At 44.2% G+C, this 26857-nt stretch overlaps 1 protein-coding gene across 3 annotated transcripts in view; it reads left to right on the forward strand.

Moving 5' to 3' along the window:
• The window catches only part of sdk2 (sidekick cell adhesion molecule 2), a 659639-nt gene that overhangs the window by 432227 nt on the left and 200555 nt on the right, over positions 1-26857 (forward strand). For all 3 annotated transcript variants that reach the window (XM_033044544.1, XM_033044545.1, XM_033044546.1), the window contains exons 8-18: positions 72-155; positions 2281-2475; positions 3545-3661; positions 5349-5516; positions 10560-10662; positions 11652-11828; positions 13352-13488; positions 21399-21546; positions 22942-23082; positions 23830-24011; positions 25330-25445. In XM_033044544.1, coding sequence (XP_032900435.1) covers positions 72-155; positions 2281-2475; positions 3545-3661; positions 5349-5516; positions 10560-10662; positions 11652-11828; positions 13352-13488; positions 21399-21546; positions 22942-23082; positions 23830-24011; positions 25330-25445 — 1568 coding nt within the window. The remainder of the gene's footprint in view (positions 1-71; positions 156-2280; positions 2476-3544; positions 3662-5348; positions 5517-10559; positions 10663-11651; positions 11829-13351; positions 13489-21398; positions 21547-22941; positions 23083-23829; positions 24012-25329; positions 25446-26857) is intronic.

A 26857-nucleotide genomic window follows, 5' to 3' on the forward strand; every position in this document is an offset into this window, starting at 1 on the left:
ATATTGGATCAATTTCATTGTGCAGAGAGTTGTGTTTTGCTGATCATGATTTAATCTTTGTCGTCTTTCAGAGCACCCGCAGTTGGTCCACGAACCTGAGAGGCACATCAGCGCTGAGATCGAGAGAGTGGTCGATATTCCCTGTCAGGCACAAGGTACGATCAACGGCCAACCTACCTTGACTACATTTAAGAGGAAGATGATATGTAGGAGAGGCGTGGAGTTTAATTTTTATATAGATGGCCATGAAGTGAGTAAATAACATGATATATTTGAACAACTGACTCATACAGCACGGAAATAGGCCTTTCGGTCCAACCAGTCAATGCCAACCAAGATGTCCCATCTATGCTAGTCCCAATTGTCAACGTTTGGTTCATATCGCTCTAAACCTTTCCTATCCATGTACCTGTCCTAATGTATTTTAAATGGTGTTATTGTACCTGCCTCAATAATGTCCTCTGGCAGCTCATTCCATAGCCCCACCACCCTCTGTGCAGAAAAAGTGTCGCTCAGGTTCCTATTAAATCTTTCCTCTCTCTCCTTCAACCTGGGACTAATTCTTGATTCCCCTATTCTGGGAAAAAAACTGTGTATTCACTCTGTAGTATTCCCTTCAGCATCGTACACTCCAGGGAATAAAATCGTACCTTGGCCAACCTCTCCCTATAGTTCAAGTCTTGGCAACATCCTCATAAATCATTCCTGCACTGTTTCTAGCTTAATGGCTTCTTTCCAATAGCACAGTGAACAAAGTGGAATACAATACTACAAGAGCGGTCTCACCAATATCTTGTACAGCTGTAACATAACGTCTCGACTTCTATACCCAATTCCCTGACTGATGGGGGATGTAGTTGTCTGTTCAGGCAGCGTCCAGCCAGGATTATCTGTCCTGTTGTATTTCTCTCTCTGGCTAAGCTTTTCCACTGCTTTGCTGGATTTGCTCTTCAAGATTATCAATGTACGTGACTTTGTTGAGCTGTTCTGTGTTGCCTTGGTTGAAAATCAGGACAGCTTTTGCTGGGCAACCCGTTTCATTCAGAGATTGAGAATCACAAATTAGCATCATCAATTAGGAGACAGAAATTTCAGAGTTGACTTCATGATCAATTTGTGAACTGATGCATTGGAGATGGGTAGATGCAGTTTGTAATGGATGAAATTCTCTCCCCCGCCCCCACCCTCACCGAGTGGTTTGAGATGTGAATGCCCTATGTGGCATTTCAGTGGCATAGTTACAGCGCCAGAGACCCAATTTCGATTCTGACTACAGGCATTGTCTGTACGGAACTTGTACATTCTCCATGTGAATATGTGGGTTTTCTCCGGGTGCTCCAGTTTCCTCCCACGTCCCAAAGACGTACAGGTTTGTAGATTAATTAGTTTCTGTAAAGATTGTCTCTGGGATAGGATAGAACTATATGGGGATCGCTGGTCAGCATGGACACGCTGGGCCAAAGGGCATGTTTCCACGCAATATCTCTAAAGGCCATACTGTTTCAGATTTGATTGTTTCTACCAGGTTGTTAGGAAGACAAAGTTAGCTCCACCCATCTGGGACAGGAGGAAAATGATTTGCAAATGTGACCATTTCCAATTGCTCTCCACAATATAGACATTGGGCATGGGCAGAGTGAGATCTATGATATCTCTTTGCGATATCTATCACGATTACAAATCCCACTGACACTCTGTGAAGTGTTTATGAAGGCTGTGGATCGCTCTCAGCACCCCTGCTTCTGTTCCCCAGTGAGGGTGCGTGCCTGCAGCATCAACCTATTACTCTCCTTCTCATCCATTGTCAGTCCCCATGCCTGCTCTACTGTAATACATTCCATGGAAGGTGTTATTGCCATGAAGCGTGCACTGACACCTCCACAACATTTGTATCTGGGAGGAGGTATGCAAGGTGCTGTGTCTTTAGGAGGTGATAAATATAGCGAGTTCAGGTCCACATTGATAGATTACTGCTCTTACTACAGCTGCCAAGGTGGTAGTTTGTGATATTGAAAATAAACTGTTCAAAAACAACAAAACTATCCCAGATACCGAAAATTACGCGTTCAACTTCATGGTTTTGAACACTTGCCACTATTTTGATTCGAATTAATTCAGCCACAGCCTTGATGGGTTTGATGTTTCTATATTTTTAATTTATTGAGAGTTCTCAGAAGAGAGGCCAGAATGAATTTAAAGGCTTCTGAGCACCTTTTCTGGAAATATTCCACTCGACATGCCTGTGTTAAAGATGTCCCGGTGTTGTGTATGTATTTACAGGAGTGCCCCCGCCAGTGCTGTATTGGTATAAAGACGCGACGCTCATCACCAGGCTAACTGCCCCCAGGTACAAGGTGTTGTCCAACGGCAGCCTCCAGATCAACGGGCTCGTCCCTGAAGACACTGGCATGTTCCAGTGCTTTGCCCGGAACGATGCGGGCGAGGTACAAACTTTCACCTACCTGGCCGTCACCAGTAAGTAGTGTCTTTCATTCAGCTAACTCCCGGCACGCACACTGTGCAATCCATTGTGCAAGAGGATTGTGAATTGTGGATATATGTTTCAATCGGGCCTTCCAATCCAAATCTACTGTCATTCCAATCTAATCTTTTAATCGCATTTTATCTTTAACTTTTCTAGGAGCTTTTTGGGGCAAATGACTTGCTATCAATTCAGGAATAACTAACATCATAAAATAGAATAAGGGAAATACTGATTGGGAAACTTCTTCAGGTTTAGTTTAGTGTAGAGATACTGCACAGAAACAGGCCCTTCGGCCCACCGAGTCTGCGCTGACCAGCAATCGCCCCGTGCACTAGTTCCATCATACGCACCAGGCACAATATACAGAAGCCAATTAACCTACAAACCCACAAGTCTTTGGAATGTGGGAGGAAACCGGAGCGCCCAGAGAAAACCCATGCAGTCACAGGGAGAACATGCAAACTCCACACAGACAGCACCTGTAGTCAGGACCGTACCTGGGACTCTGGCACTGTGAGGCAGCATCTCTACTGCTGCACCACCGTGCTGCAAGGGCTCTGAAGGGATGCAAGGAATTGTTTGTTCAGGCTAAACCCTTTAACTTAAGGGCAAGTATATGTGTATGTAAATGGCCCAATTGCTTTATTTGGTAAAGGTCAGAGAGCCTTTCCAGTACTTCCGTCGACGTTTGTTCGTCATTCACACATCACCGAATCAGTATTTGCTGTTGTGTGGCCTCACAGAGAGTTCAATGGCTGATTTATTTATAGTCATAGCAAGAATGAGTCAGTAACGGGGCAAGAGAAACAAAGGTGATCTTTCTGATTTTCAGCATCTGCAGTTTATTGATCTTCACATTAAAACAGTAGTGTATGTTTATAGAAATCCAATCCATTGTCTTGTGAAAAGATCTAATATCTCCAATTTTATTGTTCCTGTAGTAATCATATAAAATGCACTTGATAAATGTGCCATGATTAAAATGAGTGCTCTCATGACGTAAATTACGCAGTGATATCTGAGTAAGTTGAGAGAAACGGTTGTGTTTGGTTGTTGCAGGTATTCCTCCCAATATCACCAAGGGGCCAACCGACAGCACGGTGATAGACGGGCTCTCGGTCATTCTCTCGTGTGAAACGTCGGGGGCACCACGACCCGCCATCACCTGGCAGAGGGGCAAGTATCCACAACTACTCCCACATCTCCCATCACCCTGCCTTTCCTTTACAAACTTTACCACGCTGCCGACTTCTACTGATCATTGGCCTCATAGTGATGGATGATGAATTCAGTTTAGGAGGGTCTACCTTGTTTGGAACAGACACTTGGCATGCCCACTGTTGCTAAGCATCCTCTGTGTGTGGCATGTTCCAAGCACATGGACAGTAACGCCTGGAAACAAAAGCAGCCAGAAGCCCCCTCTCAGAGAGGATGTTAAGGTCTCCCAGGGGCCGGTTCCAACAGTCCCAAGCTCTTAATCTCTCTTTAGAAGATGGTGACATTATTGGTTTGAGCAATGTTGAGGAAGATTCTACTGAAGTGACAAAATCAGAAGCTCTTCAAGTGATGCGCTGTGGCCAGCTCCAGCTTCAATCACAAGCAGGTTGACTAGTTGGGTCTGACCCTGTCAAGTGAAGCGAGTGGCACAAGAATGTCCACTCATCCACTGAAGACATGTGTCTGAAGAAAGGTCCCGACCCATAATGTCACCCACCCTTTTTTCTCCAGAATTGCTGCCTGACCCGCAGAGTTACTCCAGCACTTTGTTCCAGGTATAAACTAGCATTGTGCAGTTCTTTATTTCTACATCTGTTGCCCCGTCTAACAAACAGTGCCAGTAATAATGACATTGTCCTGACTAGATCTGTGGTGAAAGCACTGGGCTAAAATAACTGGTTTGTTTTTATTCGGGGTTGGCTTTATGATTGTCACATGCGCTGAGATACAGTGGAAAGCTTTGTGTTACATGCAATAGAAACAGATGAGATAATACGACACATAATCACAATCGTCAAACTCAGGTGCAACAAGTAGAGCAAACGGAACGATAGAGAGCTCAGAATATAGTTCTCAGCATTATAGTACACCAGTTCCATAGACAAAGTCCACCGTCCCCTGACTCCCAGTCTGAAGAAGGGTCTCGACCCAAAACATCACCTATTCCTTTTCTCTAGATATGCAGTCTGACCCACTGATTTACTCCAGCTATTTGTGTCTATATCCAATGTCCTCAATTGGGTAGAAGTGAATCAGACAGTACCCTAGCTTATGGTAAGACCATTCAGAAGCCTGATAACAGAGGGGAAGAAGCTGTTCCTGTGTCTATGGCATTCTTTCAAACTTTTGTCGCTTTTACTGACAGGAGCAGGGAGAAGGTGGAAGGACCGGGGTGGGACATGACTTTGATTATGTTGGCTGCTTTCCCGAGGTAGTGTGAAGTGTAACTGGAGTCAATGGTGAGGAGTTTGGTCTGAATGATGAATTGGGCTGCATCCTCAACTTCTTACTGTCTCGTATACCAAGCTGTGATGTATGGAACAGAAACAGTATGTTTTCTGTGGTGCATGTGTGAAGCACCAGGTGCAGGGCAAGGTTTTGTCCACAGAGATTAGTGAGGGTGTGGTGATGGTGGAGGCAGATATGATAGTGGCATTTAAGAGATTTTTGGATAAACTCATGGAAGTGCAGGGAATTGAGGGATATAGATCACATACAGTCAGATGAGATCAGTTTAATCAGGCATCATGTTTGGCACAAACATTGTGGGCTGAAGGGCCTGTTACTGTGCTGTACTGTTCTGTGTTCTAAAGTGAAACGTCACTGATAAATATCGTGAGCGACATGTGTTCCCTTTTGCACACAGGAGAGAAAGTGCTGGCGAGCGGTTCTGTCCAGTTCCCCCGCTTCACCCTGCTGGAGTCTGGCAGCCTCCTCATCAGCCCATCCCACATCTCCGATGCTGGCAGCTACATCTGCCTGGCCACCAACTCCCGCGGAGTGGACGAGGCATCCGGAGATCTCATCGTGTGGGGTAAGGTCCCAGTGCGTGAGGTAATGTCCCAGCGTGCGGGGTAAGGTAACGTGTGGGGTAAGGTCTCATGGTGTGGGGTAAATGAAGTCTCTGCCTGCGGGTCTAAATCCACAATGCTCCACATTACAGTCGAAACTAAAGGAAACTCAAAACCAGATCAAAGCAATTGTTGAACATCTCCAAACATCAAGCTCTTCTCTCACCATTTCACGTCCATTAGTACCAGAGTAGCAGCTGTGAACTGAACACTATGGAGACCGAGAGAGATTATTTTCAACAATGCAATCTCGTGTTGCTTTACCGTCGAGGCCACCAATGGAACTCGAGCAAGAGTAGTCTGTTTTATAAGCAGTCTATTCTGTGTATGCAAAGTAGATGTAGTTAGCATTACCTTGCGAGCCTATCTAAACAATAAATATTCATGCTAATAATTAACTCTGGGGGCATTTAATTCATTGTGGGTTTCACTTAGCATTTTTAATTGAACTTTTTCCACTTGGCTTCTTGTCATTGCTAAACAGATTCAGCTACACGGCAGTGCCAACATTTAGCTTAAAGCCTGCAGTTTGGCATACAGTGTTATTGAGTAACCTGGAATCTCTCAGGACAGGAGATGACTTCGAAAGACATTATACCTGTAGAGGAACAAAACGGGTCGGCTTTTGGCCAAAAATAAGATGCAGATCGAAAACCAGAAGGGGTATTTGAAAAGGCAGGCAAAACTCATTCTTCATATTGTAATTTAGTTTAGTTTAGAGATAGAGCATGAGCAGGGAAACTGGTCCTTCGGCCCATCGAGTCGACACCGACCATCGATCACCCGTTCACACTAGTTCTATGTTATCCCTCTTACTCATCCACTCCCGAAACACTAGGGGCAATTTACAGAAGCCAATTAACCAACACACCCGCACGTCTTTAGGATGTGGAAGGAAATCGTAGAACCTGATGGAAACCCACGCTGTCACAGGGAGAACATGCAAACTCCACACTGATAGCACCCAAGGATTGAGCCTGGGTCTCTAACGCTATGAGGCAGCAGCTCTACCTGCCGCTCCGCCGTGCCATCCTGTGAATTCTAAGGGAAGGCTTGGCAAGTCAAATTATTCAGTCTGACTGTGAGAAATGCAAGGAGGACTTCATAAAAGGTGTAGAAAGAATAAAGAATGCTACTGAGATGGCAAGACCAGGGACAGGGGTTGAAACTGGTGAAAGGCAAGATCTAGTACCAGATCTGGGGAACTCATTCATGGAAGAAAAAAGCAGGAACTGGAGTGTTTTCCATGAGGAAAGCAGAGACCTTGGAATTAAATTCAGAAGTCACGGTGTTCTATAATTTATTCTACATGGAACAGTTAATATGAGAAGTATGACAAGACAACTTCTTTTTAGCAAAATTACCGCCACCATCATTGTGATCCCATCCAGACGAATCTTCCCCTCTCCCCCAGAAGCCATTCCTCCATCCACAACTCCATGGTTCACCCCAATGTCTCCAGCAATGCTCATCCCCTTCTGACTGGGGATGTTACAGTGTTGGGATGTAACACAGGGTTCCAAACATTCACATCATTGGACCTTCTGGTTTTGTGTGAGAACAAGCCAGTTCTGAAAAGTAAGGCATCAATCTGTGATGTTAACTCAGCACATCTTCCTCCCCAAGTGCTGCCTGACCTGCTGGGTATTCCCACCATTCAACATTCTTCAGATGATTTTCTCTCTCAGTTCTAACTTTGCTTTTTCCCGCTCCTCTGCTGACTTTCATCTCCCTCCATTGACATCTCCTCCGCAGCAGTGAAAACCCTTCATCATTCTTTCCCAACTGGCAACTTCATTTGATAAATGCATATGTTCATAAGTTCTAGGAGCAGAATAAGGCCATTCGGCCTATCGTCTACACCATTCAATCATGACTGATATATCTTTCCCTCTCAACTCCATTCTCCTGCCTTTGCCCCATAACCACTAATCAAGATTCTGTCAATCTCTGCCTTAAAAATATCTATTAACCTGGCCTCCACAGCCATCTGTGGCAATGAAGTCTACAGATTCACCATCCTCTGACAAAATAAATCCCTTCTCATCTCCTTTCTAAAGGTACGTTCTTTTATTCTGAGGCTATGGCATCTGGTCCTAGACTCTCCCACTAGTGGAAACATCCTCTCCACATTCACTCTATCCAGGCCTTTCACTATTCAGTAAGTTTCAATGAGGTCCCCCCTGCAACCTTCTAAACTCCAGCAAGTGCAGGTCTAGTGCTTTCAAATGCTCGTTATATGTTAACCCAATCACTCCTGGGATCATTCTTGTCCTCCCCCTCTGAGCAACTTAAAATGTGTTTAATTTCAAGTATTTCCCAGCTCTCTGATGAGAAATCACCAACCTGAAACATTGACTTTCTTTCACTCTCCACAGATGCTGCCTGGTATCCCCAGTATTTACAATGTTTTCTGTTTTATTCTGTACTACACATACTGTTCACTAAAAAGCCAAGATCCTGGCTCCCTCGTCAAATTACGCCATTCAAAAAATGTCTCCCTATACTATTACCGCCTGCCATCTCCCTCCCACCTCTGTAGTAAGATAGTTATCCTCAACCTCATAGTCTCCCGGCTTTGCGAATAATAAATACAATGGAACAGCATCCATGTAAAAAAGGAACACTAGCTGAGATAGTTGAAGAGGTCTTTGTACCACCCACTCCCCTGACATCAGTCTGAAGAAAGGTCTCAATCTGAAACATCACCCAATCTGAAACATCACCCATTCCTTCTTTTCAGAGATGCTGCCTGTCCCACTGAGTTACTCCAGCATTTGTGTCTATCAAAATGTAGAGAGTTGAGACAGGTACTATAACAATGTCCAAAAGGTGTTTGGATAGATAGGAAAGGTTTACAGCGATATATGTAGGATGGGGCATCTTGGTCAGCACGGGTAAGTTGGGCCAAATGGCCTGTTTCCATGCTGTATGGCCATAAATGATAACGGCAGTGTTATTTAAGGTTTCGATCAATTTGATCTGCTACAATTCCATTTGATGTTTTCTATATAGTTACAAATGATTTAATTAGACTGTGATGACGGGTGTTATAAAGCAGCGACTGTGACTCTGGTCTAAGTTAAACTGAGAGGCGATGTTAGAGTGCTCTCTGCTGTTTCTGTCTGAGTACTGTAATGGCAGATCCCACTGCCAGATGCCTGGGGAGTGCTGAACGTGCTGCTCTACGTGTGCTGTGTGTGTGGTCTCCTCTTGGTGTCCAGCCAGTGTCTGGACCACCCCGGCACTCCACGCACCGAATCGGCTTCTTGTTACCCTTGGTGCAGCTTTAGTGCTTCTACCCTTTTCCATGGAGAACCTCGACAAGTGCCAAAGGGATGCAGTCTTTAAAGACCCAGCCACTACATTTTTTTTAAATGCTTTTGTTTTAATGACTTTAAAATTGTGAATAACATTCATCTATTTTTATATAAGTGTAATTATGCTGATGGGTCTTTCAACAAGTTCCCATGAATGTCAGAGACACCGGCAAATATTAATTTGCTCTGAAAGCTTCAATTGCCTGTAACGATTTAACTCAGATGAATGTGAGGTGTATTTTGGGACGTCCAACCAGGGCAGGATCTACATCATGAATGGCAGGGTTCTGGGGAATGTTGTAGAGCAGAGGGATCTAGGACTACAGCTACATAGTTCCTTGAAAGTAGCATCACAAGTAGATAAGGTGGTCAAGAAGGTTTCCGGCACATTGGCCTTCATCAATCAGGGCATTGAGTATAGAAGTTGGGATGTTAAGTTCAAGCTGTACAGGTGCTGGTGCGTTATAGTTTTTCTACCGTGTTCAGTTTTAGTCAGCCTGCTATAGGAATGGTGTTTGTCAGCTGGAAAGAGTGCAAAGAAGATTTATGAGGATGTTGCCAGGACCTGAGGGTGTGAATTACAGGGAGAGGTTGGGCAGGCTAGGACTGTAATCCTTGGATCGTGGGAGGATGGGAGAGGATCATATCGAGATGTATAAGATCACGAAGCGAATAGATAGGAAGATGCACAGAATCCTTTGCCCAAAGTAGGGCAATTGAGAACGAGAGGACATAGGTTTAAGGTGAGTGGGGAAAGATTTAATGGGAATCTGAAGGGCAATGTTTTCCACACAGAGGGCAGTGTATGGAATGAACTGCCTGAGGAGGTAGTTGAGACAGAAACTACGACAATATTTAAAATACATTTGGACAGGTACAAGGATTTGAAAGGTTTAGAGAAATATGGGCTAAATGCTGGCAGGTAGGAGTAGTGTAGTTGGGAGATGTTGGTCGGCATGGGCAAGCTGGGCCGAAGGGCCAGTTTCCGTGCTGCATGACTCTAACTACACTCCCAGAGCGTGGTGAACTGTCTGTCGGTGCTCGTCAGCGGCAGGGTGGGGTAGTCCCTTGCCGAGCGAGAGCCGGCTTAGGGAACTTGCTGCATATGTGTGCTGCGAGCATGGACTCACTGAGGGAGGCAGGAAAGAGCCCTGCTAGGGTCAGGGGCCGTGCACCCCTCCTACAACTGGGGTTCTAGAGATCAAGGCACAAAACAGACCGTACCTCTCCGTGTGACACACACAAAATGCTGGAATAACTCAGTGGGTCAGGAAGCATGTCTGATCCGCAACGTCACCTATTCATTTTCTCCAGAGATGCTGCCTGACATGCTGAGTTACTCCAGTACTTTGTGTCTATCCTAGGGATAAACCAGCATCTGCAGTTCTTGGTTTCTACCTCTCCGTGTGAAGTTGTGTCTCTGGGAAGAGGGGGATAAGATTAAATGTCCGTGCAGTTGCTGGCTCCACATGAAACGTTCCCCATCATTCCCTGACCCTAGCTGAAGAGTACATCCAAAGACACTGCTCAAAACCGGCAGGTCCCCAGGACTCTGGCCCCGGGTGTGAGAGGGTGTCTCACATGGCCTCTGCAAAGTTGCCTTTCTCTGATCCTGTTGCCTGTGGGAAGGAATACTTACTAACAATGGAAGCGGCAGTGTGACACGCTCTCCCTCCTCTTTTACAGCACGAACACGGATCACAAATCCACCGCAAGACCAGAGCGTGATCAAAGGGACCATGGCCTTACTGACCTGTGGTGTGACCCATGACCCCAATGTTGCCATCAGGTATGCCCATGGGGTGAGAGACTGCGACCACCTTCCCCGCTACAGCTGGTCGTGGCTGCCAAGTCCAGTGCTCTCCAACCAATCCACATATCTGCCCTCGTGATCCAGAAACAGCAAGAGACCTCAGATGCTGTGGAGGCAAAGTCATTGGGTCCTTTTAAAGTGGAGATTGATAGGTTCTCGATTAGTAAAGGTGTCAAAGGTTACGGGTTGAAGTCAAGAGAAGGGGGTTGAGAGAGAAGAAAAGATCAGCCAATGGCGGGGCCGACTCGATGGGCCGAATTGCCTAATTCTGTTCCAATGTATTATGATTAGTCTAGTTTATTCCTGTCACATGTACTGAGGTACCGTGAAAAGTATTTTGGTGCGTGCTATCCAGTCGGCGAAAAAAACTGTACATGATTAAGATCCATTGACTCCATTTATACCACACACTTGCTCGGCAAGGACACCAACATAATACAGGACATGTTGCCACCCTGGCCGCTCCCTCTTCTCCCCTCTCCCATTGGGCAAAAGGTAGAGAAGTGTGAAAACGCACACCTCCAGATTCAGGGACAGTTTTTTCCCAGCTGTTATCAGGCAACAGAACCATCCCATCAACAACAAGATAGCAGTCCTGAACTACTATCTACCTCATTGGAGACCCTCAGACTATCTTTGATCCGACCTTACTGATATTATCTTGCACTAAAGGTTATTCACATTATTCCCCTTATCATGTATCTGTACACTGTGGACGGATCGATTGTAGTCACGTATTGGATTTCCGCTGACTGGTTAGCACGCAACAAAAGTTTTTCACTGTACCTCGGTATATGTAACAATAAACTAAACTCAAACTCAAACTCAAGCTGTCCTCAGTGAACAGAGACAGGATAAAGGGAATCATTTTTATTGCAAGATAAAATCCAGTAACGTCCAATGGTCTTATGTTGTTCAATGTGCTATTCGATGATGACAATGATGGTGTGCTCTCTTGTGTACAGGCACATGTGGCAGAAGAACGGGGCTACGATAGATGTGGATGTCATCCCACGTATGCGGATTGATGAGGTGGGGACGTTGTACATCTCTCAGACCTGGTCAGGAGATATCGGCTTGTACACCTGCAAGGTGCTCTCAGTCGGGGGGAACGACTCTCGGAATGCACACGTCAGAGTGAGGTAAGTGAACCAGTGTGTGGGACCAGTCTTACAATGCACAGGCTACGCCACCCCCTCTACAGACAAGCTAACCTGGGGCAGCCCGATGGAATTAAACCCCAACCTAATTCAGGACATGTGGAAAATGTGAATGCATTGATTACACCGAGTCAAACAGCAATCTTATGGGCAGCAACTCCACCAGTTATCATGCAAAGGCTTCATGCAGGCGGGGATACAAGGATCTGCAGGTACACAAAATGCTGGAGAAACTCAGCGGGTGCAGCAGCATCTATGGAGCGAAGGAAATAGGCGACGTTTCGGGCCGAAACCCTTCTTCAGACTGATGGGGGGTGGGGGGGAGAAGGAAGGAAAATGGGAGGAGGAGGAGCCCGAGGGCGGGGGGATGGGAGGAGACAGCTCGAGGGTTAAGGAAGGGGAGGAGACAGCAAGGGCTAGCAAAACAGGGAGAATTCAACGTTCATGCCAGCCAGACGCAAGCAACCCAGGCGGAATATGAGGTGCTGTTCCTCCAATTTCCGGTGTTGCTCACTCTGGCAATGGAGGAGACCCAGGACAGAGAGGTCGGATTGGGAATGGGAGGGTGGAGTTGAAGTGCTGAGCCACCGGGAGTTCAGGTAGGTTATTGCGGACTGAGCGGAGGTGTTCGGCGAAACGATCGCCTAACCTCCGCTTAGTCTCCCTGATGTAAATCAAGGATCTGCGGATGCTTTAACCAAACACAAAGTGCTTGAGGAACTCAGTGGTGGGTCAGGTAGCATCTGTGGAGGGCAGGGACAGGAAACGTTTTGGGTCAGGAACCATCCTCAGATGATCTGTCTGAAAAAGGGGCCCAACCCAAAACATTGCCCTTCCATTTCCTCCACAAATGCTGCCTGACACGCTAAGTTCCTCCAGCACTTTGTGTTTGGTTTTGTGCTGTAGAGATGTTTTCATGCCGCTTAATGCTTCCATACGAATCTACACAGATTTGCATTCAGTATCGGAGCACAAGACTGAGCCACAATCAGCATTATTAATAGCTGTCATTGGGATAAAGGTTCTGTGTTTCACTTGGAGTTTATTGGCCTTGTGTACTGTAAGACTTAGAGACAGCCAGAGTAAGTCAGACTCCATGGTGACCAACGGCCACACCTGGCCAGGCCAACCCTGCAACGCCTGCAGGACAACGAGCCTTCGTGCTCAGGTTAAGAAACTCTGCACTTGCAAACAACTGAGACTGGAACATTTTAGACTGTGATGCGTGCATTGAGATCTACTTCTATGACCAGCACACAAAGCGTCACCTGGCTTGGACACCTTCTTGGCTCCCTTTAACCCAAAGTGGCGCTAAACCTGGCGACTCTTGTATGCTGTCATAGTTTACTATTTCTATATATTTATACTGTATCTAAGATGTGCTTATGTGTAGTAATACGTTGCGAACTGTATGCATAAAGGGATTTCAAAGTCCCATTGAATAGATCTGCAGGTTGGTGGGCAACCCGCACTGTGATTTGACTCTCCTCTTGTGTGACCTGCAGACAGCTGCCCCACGCGCCCGAGAACCTGGCCGCCAAACTGAGCACCAGTGAGAAGAGAGCCATTGTCCTGACGTGGGCCAAGGCCTTCGATGGCAACAGCCCCCTGCTGCACTACGTATTGGAGGTGTCCGAGAACAGTGAGTTCTTAACAACGTTATTAAGAATACACGCCATTGTCATAGTAGTGGGTCGCAGAGCTTATTGGTGAAATGAAAATGAAAATAATCTTTGTTTTGTTTTATCATTGGCAATGAATTGTAGAATTTCTAAGTGTGAAACTCCCTGAAGCAACGCAGTTGAAACAGTGACTATGATGCCTTGACTCTGTTTGGATTAATTTAGTTTCATTTGGAGATACAGCGTAGAAACAGACCCTTCGACTAGGTATGTTGCAAAGCGTACCTGAAGCGTCTTTGAAAATCTGCCGTTGCGTGTGTGCGCGATTTTGGCGCCGTTTAGAGGGGGCGGGTTTAAAACGCGATTTTCTCTAAGCTGTTCAAATCGAAGATGTTCAGCCTAGTTAATTATTAACGAAAAATCGCTGGAAGTCCCCGTCGCAAAAGCTATTATTAGGTTTAAAGGCCTCGTATAATAGTTATAGTAGTTTAAAAATCAATCTCTAAACCCGCGACCGCCAGCAACCGCAGAGTCTCATAAAGCAAATAGCAGAAGTTAGGTTGTATATTTTTACATTAAAAAGGGCTTCTAAAGATCCCTTTATACAAAATTTAATATTGCGAGTAGCTCATTTTGGCCCCATTATATCGCGCAGTATTTTTCTGGGCATTTGGGGCACAAATCTACCGCAATGTGAACGTTCTAAACCAGCGCGTTCCACAGGATCCCACTAGAAAGCTGATTTAAATGGACATTTATTTACAGCAATTGAACACTGAATTCCTTCCATTTGGTCTATAAATTAATGTAAATGAGATTTAAAAATCATGTTTTATTGTGAATTATTTGTGAATATTATTTGGACATTTAGGCTATTTAAAAATGTTAATAATTTATTAAGAAATGGATAGATGTTTAGATCTAGTAATTGAAGTCTGAAATTAGCTACAATTAGGTAACTAACTAATTATATGCTTTAATTTCAGGTCATCCAAGTAAGATTATTTTATATTTGTTTCAGAATGCTTCAATCTATGATAACTGAAAATTTCATTCAGTTCTCTTAATTTTTAAGAAAGTTATGGGCTTTTGACTTCACGATCACAACTTTTTTGTTATGTCCATAGAAAATCAATAGGGAACAAGATGCTCATTTCCGAGTATGAAAATGGCCATAACTTTTTAAATACTTGAGATATGAAAGTGAATTGGGTGTCAAATTAAACTTATTTTTATGCTTTATCTGATGGGATAAATTACAGACTTGATTTTTAAAATCTCAAAATTTTGTAACATTGCTACTTCGACCCACCGATTCCACACTGACCAGCAATCCTCATACACTAACACTATCCAACACAGTAGGGTCAATTTTCCAAAGCCAAATTAACCTGTACATCTTCAGTGGGAGGACAGTGGAGCACCCGGAGAAAACCCATGCGGTCACAGGAAGAATGTGCAAACTCCACACAGACAGCACCCAGAGTCTCGATCGAGCACGGGTCTCTGGCGCTATGAGGCAGCAGCTCTACCAGCTGCGCCACCGTGCCCAATTCTCCAGGGATGCTGCCTGACCCACTGAGGTACTCCAGCACTTTGTGTCTTTTTTTTGTAAATGCACACCTGCATTTCCTCGTTTATTGAAGTTGCAAAGTTGGGATTATGATACATGAAAGGAAGAACCAGTGAATAACATCAGTGATCATCTATCCGTGTCACACATTGCACACTGACGTATCAATCTTCATCAGGGGGCAATAATAGTTTTGTAGAAACAAGGAACTGCAGATGCTGGTTTACAAAAAAAGACACAAAGTGCTGGAGTAACTCAGCAGGTCAGGCAGCACCCTTGGAGAACAGGAGGTTAAATAATGGCTCTACCTGTTTCCTATCACCTGAGGTTAATTTAGAACAGGTAAATTTCACAGCTTTCCGATCACGTTCCAGCAACAGCAGATGAAGTGAGTGTGGAATACCAAATGTGTGTGGAGCAGAAAGCCATTATCACATCAATATTTGATCGATGAGAGGCAATGTTAAATCTCACTCTCCTCGTTTGTTTCTGCTGTAAACTAGTTTTATTAAATTTATGTGAAAAGTTCAAATGTAATTGATAATTCCTTGTCTTAAAGCTTATTTAAACGGCAGATTTATGATGCCTTTCTCACCATAACAACTGTGGATCTATGTAACCATTGTTCGACCTCGCTTGTGGTAAAACCTGATTACGCGCCGTTACTTGGTGATCTTTGCCCACAGCATAGACCGTGGGGCACGAGAGCAACATGGCCAGGTGCCCGCTGTTTCAGTGGAAGATGATGGTACTTTACTGTCACTTGTACCTAGCTAGGTGCAGTCAAATTATTTGTTTTTGCAAACAAAATGCACAAAAGAGTCGCCACTGTGTCACCGACAAATTTACAAGAAGTGCTCATCCCTTCTTCGTCCCCCCTCCCCCCACCAGATCCCCCTTTGTTCTCGACGGCCCCCACATGCCGGGTCCGCCTTTGTTCTTGGCAATATGGCCAGCCCAAGGTCCATCCTTCCTTCAATTCACAATCTTAAAGCTTATGGATACAAGGAACTGCAGATGTGGTTTACAAAGAAAGATAAAAAAGTGCTGGAGTAACTCAGTGGGCCTGGGAACATACTGAGCCCACTGCGTTACTCCAGCACTTTGTGGCCCGACCCCGTCCCAGGCCTGTCTCGACCCGAGGCTCCCTCCTCGTCCCGACTCCATTGGAGGCCCTGACCCAACCTTGTCCTCGGCCTGACTCAACCTCGGGGCTTCGACTGACCACCTCGCTCTGCGCCGGCTTCTCCGTAAGGCCGGGCACCCTGTGGGGCAAGTCCTCCTCTGTCAACACAACTCCATAAGTTTTTGAGACACAAAGTGCTGGAGTAGCGCAGTGGGCTCAGTATGTTCACTGAGTTACTCCAGCACTGTGTCTTTCTTTGTAAACCACATCTGTGGTTCCTTGTATCCATAGGTTTTAAGATTGTGAATAGAATGATTGACGAACCTTAGACAAAGTACTAAATTGGAGTAAGGCAAACTGCAGGTGATTACCGGAAGGTACACTGGGAGCAGTAGTGATTGGATGAGTCTACATCTGACTTGTTGACAATGTTTCAACACCAGTTGGTCATGTTGTGAACTGGCACGTTTCAGTGAGGAGGAATAAGGATGGCAAAGTATGGGAGGCCATGGATGACCAAAGAGGTCGTAAATTTGGTCAAAAAGAGAAAGGGAGCGCATGCAGAGTATTGGAGGGTGGAATCAGATAGGGCTTTTGAAGAATATAAAGAGAGGAGGAATGAATTCAAGTAGATGATTCGAATGGCCAAAAGGTTCCACAAAATGGCTTTGGTGAGTCAGATTAAAGAAAATCCCAAAGGTTGGGAGTGAGAGAGCAGGAGAACAAAAGCAACGGTGAAGTAAGTGTGACTGTCCTGGGCAGCCAAGCAACCTTGCACTAGATTAGGCATCAGGTCCGTTTAGTGTACAGTTTAGATGTAGCATCAACCAACCCTGCTCAAACTGAAGTTACGGATATCACCATTTTTTGCTCTGATTCTCACCTCTGGTGCAGTTTCCCGTCTGCTAGGCTGGTGTAGTTTTCACTTCTGGGATCTCCTGACTAGAACATTATTGCCTCCTGCTTCCTCTGGCCAGCCAGGAATCGAGATGTGACTAATTACTTTTCCAATTAGCAAATAAATGAGAGCAATACACATTGTTATTGGAATGTAATCTCAGTGCTCATTCATCAGACTTGAGAGTTGACTTTACACTTTATCCTGCATCTGTACACCGTGGACGGCTTGTTGTAATATAACCATATAACCATATAACAATTACAGCACGGAAACAGGCCATCTCGACCCTTCTAGTCCGTGCCGAACACGTATTCTCCCCTAGTCCCATATACCTGCGCTCAGACCATAACCCTCCATTCCTTTCCCGTCCATATAACTATCCAATTTATTTTTAAATGATAAATATGAACCTGCCTCCACCACCTTCACTGGAAGCTCATTCCACACAGCCACCACTCTCTGAGTAAAGAAGTTCCCCCTCATGTTACCACTAAACTTCTGTCCCTTAATTCTCAAGTCATGTCCCCTCGTTTGAATCTTCCCTACTCTCAGTGGGAAAAGCTTATCCACGTCTACTCTGTCTATCCCTCTCATCATTTTAAAGACCTCTATCAAGTCCCCCCTTAACCTTCTGCGCTCCAAAGAATAAAGCCCTAACTTGTTCAACCTTTCTCTGTAACTTAGTTGCTGAAACCCAGGCAACATTCTAGTAAATCTCCTCTGTACTCTCTCTATTTTGTTGACATCCTTCCTATAATTAGGTGACCAAAATTGTACCCCATACTCCAGAATTGGCCTCACCAATGCCTTGTACAATTTTAACATTACATCCCAACTTCTATACTCAATGCTCTGATTTATAAAGGCCAGCGCACCAAAAGCTTTCTTTACCACCCTATCTACATGAGATTCCACTTTCAGGGAACTGTGCACAGTTATTCCCAGATCCCTCTGTTCACCTGCATTCTTCAATTCCCTACCATTTACCATGTACGTCCTATTTTGATTTGTCCTGCCAAGATGTAGCACCTCACAATTATCAGCATTAAACTCCATCTGCCATCTTTCAGTCCACTCTTCCAACTGGCATAAATCTCTCTGTAGACTTTGAAAATCGACTTCATTATCCACAACCCCACCTATCTTAGTATCATCTGCATACTTACTAATCCAATTTACCACACCATCATCCAGATCATTGATGTACATGACAAACAACAGTGGACCCAACACAGATCCCTGTGGCACCCCACTAGTCACTGGCCTCCAACCTGACAAACAACCATCCACCATTACTCTCTGGCATCTCCCATTCAGCCACTGTTGAATCCATCTTGCTACTCCACCATTAATACCCAACCATTGAATTCTTAACCAACCTTCCATGAGGAACCTTGTCAAAGGCCTTACTGAAGTCCATATATACAACATCCACTGCTTTACCCTCATCAATTTCCCGAGTAACCTCTTCAAAAAATTCAAGAAGATTAGTCAAACATGACCTTCCAGGCACAAATCCATGTTGACTGTTCCTAATCAGACCCTGTTTATCCAGATGCTTATATATATTATCTCTAAGTATCCTTTCCATTAATTTGCCCACCACTGACGTCAAACTAACAGGTCTATAATTGCTAGGTTTACTCTTAGACCCCTTTTTAAACAATGGAACAACATGCGCAGTACGCCAATCCTCCGGCACTATTCCCGTTTCTAATGACATTTGAAATATTTCTGTCATAGTCCCTGCTATTTCTACACTAACTTCCCTCAATGTCCTAGGGAATATCCTGTCCAGACCTGGAGACTTATCCACTTTTATATTTCTCAAAAGTGTCAGTACTTCCTCTTCTTTGAATCTCATAGTTTCCATAGCTACTCTACTTGTTTCCCTTACCTCACATAATTCAATATCCTTCTCCTTGGTGAATACCAAAGAAAAGAAATTGTTCAATATCTCCCCCATCTCTTTTGGCTCTGCAGATAGCTGTCCACTCTGACTCTCTAATGGACCAATTTTATCCCTCGTTATCGTTTTGCTATTAATATAGCTGTAGAAACCCTTTGGGTTTACTTTCACCTTACTTGCCAAAGCAACCTCATATCTTCTTTTAGCTTTTCTAATTTCTTTCTTAAGATTCTTTTCACATTCTTTATACTCCTCAAGCACCTCATTTACTCCATGCTGCCTATAATTATTGTAGATCTCCCTCTTTTTCCAAACCAAGTGTCCAATTTCCCTTGAAAACCATGGCTCTTTCCGATTTTTACTATTTCCTTTCAACCGAACAGGGACATAAAGATTCTGTACTCTTAAAATTTCACCTTTAAATGTACTCCATTTCTCTTCCACATCTTTCCCATAAAACAAAATGTCCCAATTTACTCCTTTTAAATCCTTTCGCATCGCCTCAAAGTTAGCCTTTCTCCAATCAAAAACTCAACCCTAGGTCCAGTTCTGACCCTCTCCATAATTATATTGAAACTAATGGTATTGTGATCACTGGTCCCGAACTGTTCCCCAACGCATACCTCTGCCACCTGACCCGTCTCATTTCCTAACAGGAGGTCCAGCACTGCCCCTTCTCTAGTAGGTACTTCTATGTATTGCTGCAAAAAACTATCCTGCACACATTTTACAAACTCCAACCCATCCAGCCCATTTACAGAATGTGTTTCCCAGTCTATGTGTGGAAAATTGAAATCTCCCACAATCACTACCTTGTGCTTACTACTAATATCTGCAATCTCCTTACATATTTGCTCTTCCAATTCTCGCTCCCCATTTGGCGGTCAATAATACACCCCTATAAGTGTTGCTACCCCTTTCCCATTTCTCAGTTCCACCCAAATAGCCTCCCTAGACGAGCCCTCTAATCTATCCTGCCAAAGCACTGCTGTAATATCTTCCCTGATAAGCAATGCAACACCTCCACCTCTTGCCCCTCCAATTCTATCACACCTGAAGCAACGAAATCCTGGAATATTTAGTTTCCAATCACAGCCCTCCTGCAACCATGTTTCACTGATCGCCACAACATCATACTTCCAGGTGTCAATCCAGGCTCTAAGTTCATCCACCTTTCTTACAATGCTCCTAACATTAAAATATACACATTTAAGAAACCCACCGTCTCTTATTCTCTGTTTATTGTCTTTTTCTTCTCTCTCCCCTACATTTTGGGTCAGAGTGCTACCATTCTCTGCCTCCTGCCTCACACACTGACTGCTAGCTTTCCCAATTTGAGTCCCTCCCCCCAACCATACTAGTTTAAAGTCTCCCCAGTAGCCTTTGCAAATCTTCCCGCCAGGATATTGGTCCCCCTCGAGTTCAAGTGCAACCCGTCCTTTCTGTACAGGTCGCACCTTCCCCAAAAGAGGTCCCAATGATCCAGAAACTTGAATCCATACCCACTGCACCAGTCCCTCATCCACTCATTTATCCTCCACCTCGCTCCATTCCTACTCTCACTGTCGCGTGGCACAGGCAGTAATCCTGAGATTGTTACCTTTGCAGTCCTTCTCCTTAACTCTCTACCTAACTCCCTAAATTCTTCTTTCAGGACCTTTTCTCTTTTTTTACCTATGTCGTTGGTACCTATATGTACCACAACTTCAGGCTCCTCTCCCTCCCATTTCAGGATTTCTTGGACCCGTTCAGACAATTAATCATGTATAGTCTTTCCACTGACTGGTTAGCATACAACAAATAACATTTCACTGTACCTTGGTACAAGTGGCAATATTAAACAAAACTAGAACTAATAAACTAAATTGAAACTTGTATAATGTTAGGAAGTAACTGCAGATATAACCATATAACCATATAACAATTACAGCACGGAAACAGGCCATCTCGACCCTTCTAGTCCGTGCCGAACACATAATCTCCCCTAGTCCCATATACCTGCGCTCAGACCATAACCCTCCATTCCTTTCCCATCCATATAACTATCCAATCCAATATAACTATCCAATCCAGATGCTGGCTTAAACCGAAGATAGACGCAAAATGCTGGAGTAACTCAGGCAGGCAGCATCTCTGGAGAAGAGGAATGGGTGATGCTTCTGGGCTGAAGAAGGGTCTCTTGACCCGAAGCATCCTCCCTTCGTTCTCGATGCTGCCTGTCCCTTGGTGTTAAAAGAAGAATGAAACTAGAAGTCACTCAGCAGAGTTATGACTCCTTTTTTTTTTTTGCCCGGCCCAATCATTGCTCCTTCTCATTTTCCCAAATGTATCAGTTTAAGACCATTTTAATGTTAATCTTGTTGCCGTTTGCCTTGAAGTGAAATAACCATTTTCAGAAGAAACGTATCTTTTTTGCTGAAGATTCCCCTTGGACGGTTCACCTGATGAGCATCAACCCAGAATCTGTGGGTCTGACTGTCAGAGGACTCATTCCAGCCCGGTCCTACCAGTTCCGTATCTGTGCCTTGAACGATGTTGGCAGGGGGCAGTACAGCAGAGAGACGGAGAGGTAAGGCCTGTGCCCAGTGCTGAACTCACAATCTATAACTTACATATTCATTCACTCTCAATCTATAACTTACATATTCATCATACTATAAATGTCGCTATTAATTGTGATGTTACGTCATACCTGCATCTTTAATCAGCTAGAAAATTAGATTTTCATGTTTTAGATTTTTTAATATTACAAAAAGATTAGTAAGATTTAAAAAGTAAAATGCATTGCTTAAATTAGGTAGTCAGGTTCTTCAACAGTTTATAGGATGACGATCTGCCGTAGACACCAATAGTAAGGAGTCTTAGACAGAGACACCAACAGCTGGGAATATTAGACAGAGACACCAACAGTAAGGGGACACTAGTCGCACCTGTCAAACACAGGCAGGTGGAACTAGGGCAGATGGGAATGTTGGTCAACTGCAACATGTTGGGCTGAAGGGCCTGTTTCCATTCAGTATGATTCTATGACTCTACGACAAGGAAGACTCTGCATACCGGTTGCTTCTTATCTACAAATAAAGCCTTGGTTATATTGTTATGATCTCTGACATCCAAGGCAATCACAAATAGTCTCTGCACATCACAATTGATCAGCTACTATTGTACCATCATCATGTATAAAAGTATGAGAGGCATAGATAGGGTAGACAGTCTGAACATTTTCCCCAGGGTGGAAATGTCAAAGACTAGAGGGGCTTTAAGTTGATGGGCAAAGTTTAAAGGAGATGTACAGGGCAAGTTTTTACAGAGAGGTTGGTGAGTGCCTGGAATGTGTTGCCGGGGGTGGTGGTGGAGGTAGATACGTTGGTGTTATTTAAGAGGCTTTTCGATAGGCGCACGGATTTGCAGGGAATGGAGGGATATGGATCATGTACAGGCATATTTGTGATTTGTTTAATTTAACATCTTGTTCGGCACAGACATTGTGGGATGAAGGACCTGTTCCTGCGCTATACTGTAGTCAGTTTTAGATCATTTGGAGAACCAGAGGACATAGGTTTAAGTAGAGAGGGGAAAGGTTTAATAGGAACCTCAGGGGCAACATTTTCACTCAGAGGGTCATGCGTATATGGAACGAGCTGCCAGAGAAGGTAGTTGGGGCAGGTACTATAACAGCATTTAAAAGACACTTGGACAGGTACATGGATAGCAAAGATTAAGGGGTATATGGGAAATGGAATTAGTTTAGATGGGACATCTTGGTCGTCATGGATGAGTTGGGCCGAAGGGCCTGTTTCCACACTGTATGACTCTATGACTCTATTCTTAAACTATAATAAAGTAATGAGTGGAAGTCATAACATGTTGGACACACCTGACTTTTATTGTTTTGCGTTGAGTTAACTTTGTTTTCTGATGATTAATGTTCTATCTTTCACACTGAATGGACAACTGCCTGCAGGCTCTCACTGCCAGAGGAGCCACCGAGCGCCTCTCCCCAGAATGTCATTGCCAGCGGCAGAACCAATCAGTCCATCATGATTCAGTGGCAACCACCCCCGGAAAACCAGCAGAACGGCGCGCTGAAGGGCTACATCATCAGGTACCGCACAACACTCTCCTTCCCCACTGTCATACCTGGGGGAAAACAACTCAGATCACAACGGCAGCATATTCTGTGCATTTGTCCACTCACAGTAAAAACCAACGGGTAGAGCTGCTGTCTCACAGAGCCAGAGACCCAGGTTCGATCCTGACCTCAGGAGCTGTCTGTGTGGTGTTTGCACGCTCTCCCTGTGACCGTGTGGGCTTGCTCCGGTTTTCTCCTACATCCCAAAGACGTGCGGGTTTCTAGGTTAATTGCTCTGTAAATTGCCCCTAGTGTGTAGGGAGTGGGATAGCATAGAACAAGTTGCCCAGCAGGCCGAAGGGACTGTTTCCATGCTGTATCTATCATTCATTCAAAAACTTGCAGCAAACAGCAATCAACACAAAATTATGCCAGATGTTTTAAACCACAGCAACAACAAATTACGTAGGTATTGTCACCTCATGTCTTTAGTTTGGTGTTCAACATTAGCTTTCTTTACCAACTCTGGAGTTTTCAATTGTAAGTTATACTTTTGTGTTTTTGCGGATGTTCGTACGAGTTCTCCTGAAAACTTTGTATGCAGAATGTGGTGAATGCAAAACTCTTACAGATGTTTCCACATTTGCTGTTCCGAAATATCTTTAAAGTGCTCTTGGATTGCTCTTCGTGGTTATAGTTTGTGTCCTTTGTGCAGACTCGTGTGGACAGAGTATTTGAAAGAAACTAGGGCAATAATGACAAAGATTCGTCTTTCTGCAGGTACTGTTTGGCAGGCCTACCCGTGGAACACCAGTACAGGAACATCACCAGCTCCGATGTTAACAACTTCCTACTTGAGGACCTCATCATCTGGACCAACTATGAGATAGCTGTGGCGTCGTACAATGGGGCAGGGCTGGGCATCTACAGCCCCACAGTCACTGAGTGGACCCTGCAAGGGGGTAAGTAATTCCTTGTAGCAGGAGGCAGGTTAATGGCTGCTGGACCATGAAGGTATCAAAATCCAGGGGCAGGGGCTGATTACTTGTTATGCTGGTGATCACTGATTGCTTTTGTGCTGTGCTTTCCTTGCAGAGAAACATAGAAAAATAGGTGCAGGAATAGACCATTCGGCCCTTCGAGCCAGCACCGCCATTCAATATGATCATGGCTGATCATCGAAAATCAGTACCCCGTTCCTGCTTTTTCCCCATATCCCTTGATGCCTTTAGCCCTAAGAGCTAGATCTATCTATACAAAAGAAACCTCTGCTTTCTTTCAATCAATTAAAAGTAATCAGTAGCAAATTAAGTATAATCAATGCTTAATTGATTATGAAACATATCAATAAAAAAATAAGCCACGTTAATAAGCCAATTTTTTTACATCAACATAACCTCTCTCCTCTTACAGTTTTCAGAACATCAACTTCTAATTTAATAAAGTGACAAAAACGTACGAAACTATTTAAAACATAAAAAATTTGAAAATGTGATTTTTGCCTGCAGCAGTGCATACCATCACAAATAAAGCACCGAGACTGTGCTGACGACAAATATATGTGTGGCCTCGACATTCTTGCACTCCTGGATGGAGAAAGTCATACCATAGAAAAATACCTTAAAGTATGGAAAGAGACAAATCTAACCAATTCAAGGGAAGCTACACTAACTCCGTTATTCCTTCTGCCAGTGAAATTGCGATGTCTTGCAAAAAGCATTAGAGCTGCTGCCTCACAGCTACAGAGACCCAGCTTTGACCCTGACCTCAAGTGCTGTCTGCATGGTATTTGTACGTTCTCCCCGTGACTGCCCGGGTTTCCACCGGGTGCTCCGGTTTCCTCTCACATCCTAAAGACGTACAGATTTGTTGGTTAATTGGCTTTGGTAAAATTAGAGATTGTCCCTAGTGTGTAGGATCGTGCTAGTGTACGGGGATCACTGGTCGGTGTGGACTCGGTGGGCCGAAGGGCCTGTTTCCGCACTGTATCTCTAAAATAAAGATATTGATACCGATCAGCTTTCCCTTGTTTTGTTTAGCAAAATGTAACAACAGTGGAAGCTATTAGCAGTTCTAAGCTACAAATTCGAGGTAAATACAGTGTTGGAGCATGCCATTTGATGCATTCCGACTGCAACAGAATTAAAAATTAAAACCAGAAGTGGTCAACAAAGGATTTGTTCTTGTGTTTACACAAATGATTTGTTTTGAAGCAAGGTTTCCTTCCCTTTGATCTCTCTTCTGATGTAACCCACCTGAAGTTATCTCTGGTTCTTCCAGTTCCCACAGTGCCTCCAGGAAACGTGCTCGCTGAGGCTATTAATTCCACAACCATTCGATTCACGTGGACCCCACCCAGCCCACAATTTATTAATGGAATTAACCAAGGCTACAAGGTAATACTGACAGCTTCGAGTACAAATCTACTGTGAACAATGGTGTTGAGGTTTTGCTTAGTGTAAGCTCAAAGGATTGTTGAAGTTTTGCTAAGTGTAAGCTCATAGGATTGTAAGCATGTCGGGATTAATGTCAAGCATTTCTTGTTGAATGAGAAAGAGCTACAAAGAACTCGACCACATTATCTTGAGTGGTGGTGTCAAGATTTGGATTTTTGCCCAATTGCATTTGGACAACTCTAGTATAGTCTATTGTCACGTGTACCAAGGCAGAGTGAAAAGATTTATTTTGCGTGCTAATTGGTCAGTGAAGAGTGTTTAAAGAGACAGTTGATTGACTTGCTCCAGTAGTGACATCAGCGCCTTGATTATAATGCGACTGTTTCAACGTTATTAGGGATGCTGCCAGTGTTGTCACTGGCATGTGGGTAAACTGGAAGGCCATTCCATGCCCAACATTTGATTTAACAGCTTAAGAGCCGAAAAAGAGGGAGATCTCTACAATAAACCCAATTAAATCTCATCACCCTTCATCAAATGTGTACCTAATTCAGAGCATGTAAGCTTAAAAAACCAGACCCAGGTCATTCATGGGAAAAGGTACACTTCTTCACACAAAGCGTGAGGAAAGTGTGGAATTCTCTCTCTTTCTGCAAACTATATGGGAGTCCGGCACTTGTGGAGATATTCTGGCAGTCACACCCAATTATAGAAACCAGTGTAGACATCCTGCCTCCGAGGGACAGTGCTTCATGATCCATCCTGTGACACAAGTGGGAGCAAAATCTAGAGAAGCATTCATGTACTGCTCGGTTGTTCATCCTTCCTGCCTCCACTCTGGCTCCTTGCCTGGAACACAATGAGCCGTAGTGACAGTGACTGCTCACACAATAGTTTAGTCATTAGTTTGTAATGTTCTAACCCCTGTCCTGCATTGGTTTGAATTCACTCAACCTCTTTTGTGAAGTGATATTGCTGTCCAGCTTAAAGTGATTTTATCATGCTGGGTGGGATACAGCACTGGAGCCAAACCTACCTCAATGAGAACATTTTGCAGTTTCCAAACAAACGTCAGGCAAACAGGCAGCTTTTTAGTTGAACAAATAATAAACACACGCGGCCACAATCCACATATTGCCCAACCTCTAGCTTCTTCCTGAACGCTAAATGGAACATTAACCAATAATATATTATCAGTCTTCTGTGTATGAACTTTTATCTTCTGTCCACATTTGCAAGGGAAACAGCTGTGATAGTGTGTTGGCCTACAGTTATAGTCCCCTGCCAGCAGAGGTGTAGCAACGGCAAAACTTTGTCTGCCATATCTTTACTCCTGCAAGACTTGCATTGAGTTTGTTTTGCTGTGATCCAGAGATTCAACCTCAGATCCACTGTCTAAACTCAATACATTT

This window comes from Amblyraja radiata, chromosome 26 (genome assembly GCF_010909765.2).
Source record: "Amblyraja radiata isolate CabotCenter1 chromosome 26, sAmbRad1.1.pri, whole genome shotgun sequence".
NCBI classification, from domain to species: Eukaryota; Metazoa; Chordata; class Chondrichthyes; order Rajiformes; family Rajidae; genus Amblyraja; species Amblyraja radiata.